The sequence below is a fragment of the Nansenia antarctica genome, assembly GCF_963989245.1.
Source record: "Nansenia antarctica genome assembly, chromosome: 1".
Classification (NCBI taxonomy): domain Eukaryota; kingdom Metazoa; phylum Chordata; class Actinopteri; order Argentiniformes; family Microstomatidae; genus Nansenia; species Nansenia antarctica.
The window spans coordinates 49,425,058-49,432,044 of NC_137674.1; the positions used below are offsets into that span (position 1 = coordinate 49,425,058).

The following is a 6,987-nucleotide window of genomic DNA, read 5'->3' on the forward strand; positions in this document are numbered from 1 at the left end:
TGTTTCCTCAAGTATTGATTGGTTGATAATTTGTGTAATGGGGTGGACTAGGTGTTCTTTCAGAGATTTCAGCATTGTAGTGTCCATTCCATAGATATCCTTCGCTGTTGAGAGTTTGAGAGATGAAATTATGACTTGGGTTTTGTGTGCCGAGATGGGCTGAATGCTGAAAGAGGGCTTGGTTTCATAAAGTTCAACATTATTGTTGGTTATTTGAGGAAAATTCTGTGCGATCTCTTTTACAGAGTCAATGACATATGTGTTAAAAGCTACAGCTATTTGGGCTGGATCTTGTGTTAAGTTGTCATTCAGTTTCAGCTGTATCTGTTTCCTAGGCCTGTGGTTGGTTCCCATGACATTTTGGATTTGTTCCCAGATCCGTTTGGTGTTTCCCTTTGCCTCTTTGATGATAGTAATGAAGAAATTAGCTTTAGCCTTTCTGATCATTTTGGTAACCTTGTTCCGGAGGGAGGTAAACCTATGCCTGTCACTGACTAGCTGTGGCTTATTCTCCAAAGCTCTCTTCAAAGCAAAGTCTCTTTCTTTTATCAGGTTAACTATCTCGGTGTTGAACCAGGGAAGGGAGTTGTTTTTTTTCTTTCCTTTCACTTTTTGAGTAAATGTGTTGACTAGACTTTGTAGTTTGATTGCTAGTGTCCTGGAGTCTACCTCTACGCTGTTCCCAGTGAGGATGTTATTCCAACCAATCTGTTGCACTGCTCTTTCAAAGTTATCAATTTCCTTGTGGGGGATCCTTAATTGCTCAACTGGATTAAATGGATGTTTAAAACGATTCTTAGTCAATTTTCTGGACAGTAGTGTCAGGTTATGATCAGAAAGACCAGTAATGAAATGATATGTCTTGACTACTCTTTCAGGCTTGTTGCTGAAGATCAGGTCTATCTGTGTCTGGGAGGATGCAGTTATTCTAGTTGGGCCATCTAGAAGTTGTTTAAACTCCAGACCGTCTGTGAGCTGCTTAAGGGGTTTCCTAATTGACTTGTCTAGCCAGTTACAATTCAGGTCACCAAGTATAATCACTTCTGTTTTTTAGTCACACTCTTGAAGTAGCTTTTTGAATGTAATGTAAAAATCCTTGCTAGCAGAAGGTGGGCGATAAACAACAATGAGCACAAAAGACATTTCTCAAGAAAGCTGTACATTCAGACCGATGCATTCTAAGTCATGTTCGAAAGACCAGTTTATTAGTTGACAGTTAAAATGGTCTTTGATATAAATCATGACACCACCATGTCTGTCAGCCAATCGGTCTAGTCTAAACGTGTTGTACCCTGGGACATTTAATACAACGGATGGAGAGTTACAATGTAACCAAGTCTCACTTAGGCCTAGGAAGTCCAAGTTAGAGTTAGTAAGAAGATGGTGTATTTGCTCAGCCTTTGGGGAAAGGCTGCGGATGTTAATGTGACCTCCTAAAATACCACTCGGTTTGTGTCGCGGGTCCCAGATCAGTAAAGAGTGATTAACAGTTTTTAGTTTCAGTTTGCGGTGTTTTTTCAAAGCCAGGTTACGGTATTTTTTCAGGATTGGGTGTATTGCGCGGATTTACCAGCTTCCTTGCTGCTTGGACGACCGAAGTAGTTCGAGTCATGGACTGGGTGAATAGTCGTTCGCGTTGCTAGCGGAGCTCCCTCGGTGGTGACCAGCCGGCCACCGACGCCTCCCTCGCCCAGTGCAGCGGTTCTCCTCCGTTCTCTGACAGCAGTGGATCCCAGCCGGTGACGCGCGTTCAGCCGACCATCCTGGGAGACATTGGTGTTGCGCTCCAATTCACTTCTCCGTTCCCCGAGATCAATGGATGAGCCCCCGAGCCGATGTCGCTCCCCCGGCCCATCCACGCCAATCAGACAGGAGACGATTGGCATCAGATTAGGTTGGTGCATACATTCAAGAATGTTCGAATCTCTGTTGTGATCACATACCTGAGAGGCAGAGTTGTTGCATTTGATGTCTCCATTGCTGGCGTCGGTAATCGGTCCAGGACAGGGGTGCACATCTCCACTCAAAAGTAAGTAGATTGTGATGATAATAAGATTGTCGCTTTGACGTTTGTGTTGGGCAGTGCTGCTGCGTTTGATTTGCTCGTGGCCTGCGGTGTTGACAAACGCTTGCAGCAAAACATGTTTGCCGAATCCAAAATGTTTCGTCGGTAGTGCATTTATATATATATATATATATATATATATATATATATATATATATGTTGCATAAAGTTGCCGTTATAGGCTAGCTTTGTAATCGAATGTGGCCCGGTGTCTAAAAAGTTTAAAAAACCGAAAGTTAAAAGTGCGACTAAAACGCAACACCCTGTACAAAACGGTGGAGAATGGGAGGAAAGGGGTCCAAGACATCCTAAACATCATTAGGGCACAGGGACTCTCCAACCTCATCACCAACATCAACAACAAAGATAGGAAAGCCAGGTTCTTGGAGATATACTATGCCACACCCATCCTCCGGACACTCAGGGTGACCGCATCAATAAATCACACTGTGCCCTACAGCTGGGACCCCCCTCCAGTCTACAAGATATGGAGGGACTTTGCCTTCAGGACCGGACTTTCCACGGCTGGGCTGGCCTCATGGAAATACAGGACAAAAACGCTTGTGTGGGTAGAGATCAGATCGGTTCCGAAATAGCGTTTCGCCGTGGAACCATTGATCTGGGACTGATAGCTGACCCCCACACACACACACACAGATACCCCTACCAGACTCAGATCTCCTTTACAGGGTAACATTCTCTCCATTCTACCAGCACCTGGTTCATAATCAAGTACAAAGCAATTATGATTGAATAATTGAATCAGGTGTGCTGGTGGTGGAACAGATCAAATATATAGAGCGCTGGCGGTCCCCAAGGAGAGGTTTGAGAACCACTGCTCTAAACCGTACTTCTTGCCATACTGTACCTGTCACTATCATTGTCACATTTTCATATAATGTTCTTATATCACTATTTTCACTTCTGGTTAGATGCTAAACTGCATTTTGTTGTCTGGTACTTATATACAGTATATACGGTACTCTGGTATTTGTACTCAAATAAAGTTGCATCTAATCTAATCTAATAGGTGACCAATGCAAGCAACCCAATGACTATCTAATTATAGTCATTGCAAGTGTCCCAGTCAAAACAAAACTAAATAGGCCTTGGCACTGTCTGACATCTCCCGCTCCTAGTACAAGATATTAGGCCACTCTAACCTAGTAACCTGCAACACAATTCCTAAATGACTTAAGGTAAAGACGTTTAATGAAGAATTAGCTCACATTTGAGATTCGTTAATTCAACAGACTTTTTATTATGTCCACATTATTGAAAAATGAAAAATGAAAAACATCACTTGGCAACTACAAGACATTGGTCCTTACAATCGATTATACATATACTACAAGCAATGATTTTACATCATTGCAAATATATATTGCAAATATTTATGCTCATCAAGTGCATTCTACTGAGATTAGAATTTCAGCAAAATATTTGTGCTCATCTGAATAAGAAACCATGTGTCATAGGGGTTTTATGTCATGACATCAATCTTTTTAAATTGGTGGATACAGCCTGTTTGCCACAAAACTCTGCATTAATAGCCTATGAAATGACTTAAGGTAAGTAAGATGTTTAATGATGAATTAGCTCACATTAGAGATATAATGTAACATTTAATTATGGCTGATATTTTGTTCAATCAACAGACATGTTGTTATGTTATGTAAATAATCCAAATATTTGTGCTCATCTTTAAAGCACATTCTACTGAGCTCAGAAACGGAACACCTTTTTCACAGTGTTGACATAGTGTTCATCAGGCTGAGGCATCCTCTGGCTGCCTGGCTGCAGGAACTTGTCAATGGATGGCAAGCCTTTCATCCTCCCCTGAAAAGCCTGAAAAGACAACACACCCAGATAAGAATCCTCCAAACAAGGACCAGGGTATCCACACTGACAGTGTTTGTAACTTTTGACCCTCCTTTCATTCTGCAGCAGATATCTTGTGATTGTGAATAGGCCTGAGTCGTGGTGAGATGTGGTTTAATTAAATGTGTTAGATGAATCAGTTATAACGCACTTTACCTTAATATTAGGGAATTTAGAGAGAATTGTAGGAAATTTCTCCTCCAACATTAAGGTGGTTTCAAGTAGATGGACATCTGCACAGCTCAGCTGGCTACCCACCAGGTACTGGGAACCAGAGACCACCTTTGAAAAAACAAACAAACAAAAAACGAATTTTCTTTAGACTGGATATGTGTAAAACACTCCTACTATTAATAATAATAATAATAATAATTCTACTTGTAAATGCCTCTTTGTGACCTTTGCCCAACCATAAGCGTAAAGGAAGTGTGAGAGTACAGTACCTTCTCATACACAGGGAGGTATCTCTCTGTAGATTTACTCTGAATTAACTCCAACTTATTCTTCACATCTTCAGGTGGGGTGAAGGGCAACATCATTATCATGTCCATCATGTCTCTCAATCCCTCAGAATACATGTCAATCCTAAAGGTAAAATCATATCAGTGCTTAATCTATCTTTCACACACTGGTTTTAAAGCATTCATTTATGTCTGTCATAGATCATTGGTAAATATACAGCCCCCAGATAAACATAATATCTAATTTAATATTCAGCAACAAGGTTGAATGTTTGGTTTGGACCAGGTTGAATGTTTGACCACCCACTCAACACACAGGTTACAGGACAAGAAGAGTAAGTTATAGATCATACATGACTCGCTCTTTTAAGTCCTTTCCATAGAGATTGTATTTCCCTGCTATGTAGTTCATGATAGCCTTGGTTTGAACAAGCTTCATCCCATCCATTTCCACCAGAGGAACCTGCTCAAACATGAGAACCCCATCTGCAAAATGTTTGCCAAATTAATATATAGCAACTGAATAACAGTCATTGTGATTCAAGTTGTGTGTCTGATCATAGTGACAACACTTACCGCTCAACAGTTTTTCATACTGCTCCCGGGTTGTCAAATGCACCTCCTCAAACTGTGAAGATGAAATGTTTACATTCAGAATGGATTTGCACGAGGGCAGACAATCGGGAGACAGTCAGAAAAAGCAAATGTGGTGAAAAGGTCATTACAGTTTAGCCATACATACCTCAACCCCAGCAACTGCTAAAAGCCATCGAATTGACTCCATTTTCCCCCTCCCATTGAAATAATACAACACAACTTTTCCAGCCATTACTAAAATGTATGAAAACTGTTGGAAGAGAACATGCACATAAAGTTCAACCAAAGTTTCACGTAATATGTGTATTCATTTGACTTGCAAATTCTTTGACTTGCAATTCTGCTAATGTATACTGACCTTGCAAATCTGACCGTTCGTATAAGAAGTTATAAGTTATATAAGAAAGTAGACTTTAGGTCGAACACAGCCCCAAATGTCGTAAGAATGACTCGAGATTATTAAAGTAGACTTTAACCCACCCCATCCCCGAAGCAAGCAGCCAATTGGTCAGATATTCCAGCTCCGCCTAACCTGAATTCCAGAGCGAACGCACGTGCATATATTTATTGTTCATAGTCCTCCATAGTTGTGGAGTCAGGGGTGGTTGCAGGGTGGTTTTCCCGCCACTAGAGGGGTCAGTCCGGGCGCGTGTGTCCCAGGAGTGACTACTGTGATAGTAACAACCATAATCATTTTACCACTTTGAGAGGAATTCCTAATATGTATCCTATTTGGCAGTATTTGGAGTGCCTGTCTGTGTATTCTAGTTGATCTGGCATGGATATTGTTTGTATTTATATTGATCACAGACCGATAACGGTCAAGGTTCGTTGCTAGCTCGAGAGCCTCGAGAGCTTCGTCAACTGCGAGTAACAACCATAATCTTGTAATAATTGTACCACTTTGAGAGGAATTCCTAATATGTATCCTATCCTATTTGGATTGTTTGTGTATTCTAGTTAACATGACAAAATATGCAGGATTCTGACGCCAAATGTGCGCTCCTTACAACAAGATGTGTTGAACTTGTAGCTAGACTTACTTTGAATGTTCTTATTTGGCAGCTTTTATTGAGTTTGTCATAGGTATTGATTGGCCTTTTCGCATCAGCCCATAGGCCGAAACCCGACACTGCGCACCCAACTGGACACTTATGATAAAATCCACCACCTCCCCTGATTTTCTTTTACAACTTGAGTACTGAGTATAAGCATGTGCCTGCCCTCTCCCACTTCCAGACGAACGCCTACCCTATATTATAGCACTTGTCTTAATTCAGCCGCTATAATTGAGCCGCTATCACAGGGTGTTAATACAAACCTCATTCACCTGCGTTCAATTCCAAGTATATTTGGTATTTATAGAAGGAAGCACGTACGCAATTTTAAACCATCTCAGACAGTTTTATAAATAATGCTTACGTCCGTTTAGAAAACTGTACTTACGTGAAAGTCAAAGATGACGTTCAAGTACTTTTTTATGAATGAGGCCCCAGGCAACGTTTTTTCAATCTTCTATTGTCCAGTTTCGGTGGGCCTGTCCAAAGTGTAGCCTCAGTTTCCTCTTGTTGGCTGACAGGAGTGGCACCCGGTGTGGGCTTCTGCTGCTGGAGCCCATCTGCTTCAAGGTTCAACGTGTTGTGCGTTCAGAGAGGCTCTTCTGCATACCGTGGTTATACAAGTGGTTATTTGAGTTACTGTTGCCATTCTATCCTCTCGAACCATTCTGGCCATTCCCCTTTGACCTCTGCCATCAATAAGGCATTTTCGTCCAGAGAACTGCTGCTCACTGGATATTTTCTCTTCATTCTCTGTAGAGATGGTTGAGTGGGAAAATCCCAGTAGATCAGCACTTTCTGAAATACTCAAACCAGCCTGTCTGGCACCAACAACCATGCCACATTCAAAGTCACTTAAATCACCTTTCTTCCCCATTCTGATGCTTGGTTTGAATTTCAGCAGATCGTCTTGACCATGTCTACA

The 6,987-nt window shown here is 41.4% G+C and overlaps 1 protein-coding gene across 1 annotated transcript; it reads right to left on the reverse strand.

The window, feature by feature from the left end:
- Positions 1–3,312: 3,312 nt before the first annotated feature.
- Positions 3,313–5,250, reverse strand: LOC308172679 (glutathione S-transferase 3-like). The gene is made up of 6 exons (XM_080547610.1): positions 5,150–5,250; positions 4,984–5,035; positions 4,761–4,893; positions 4,390–4,531; positions 4,103–4,228; positions 3,313–3,913 (listed from the first exon to the last, which is right to left on the reverse strand). The coding sequence occupies exons 1-6, from the start codon at positions 5,234–5,236 to the stop codon at positions 3,791–3,793; spliced, it is 663 nt and encodes a 220-aa protein (XP_080403736.1). The 5' UTR covers positions 5,237–5,250; the 3' UTR covers positions 3,313–3,790.
- Positions 5,251–6,987: the final 1,737 nt, after the last annotated feature.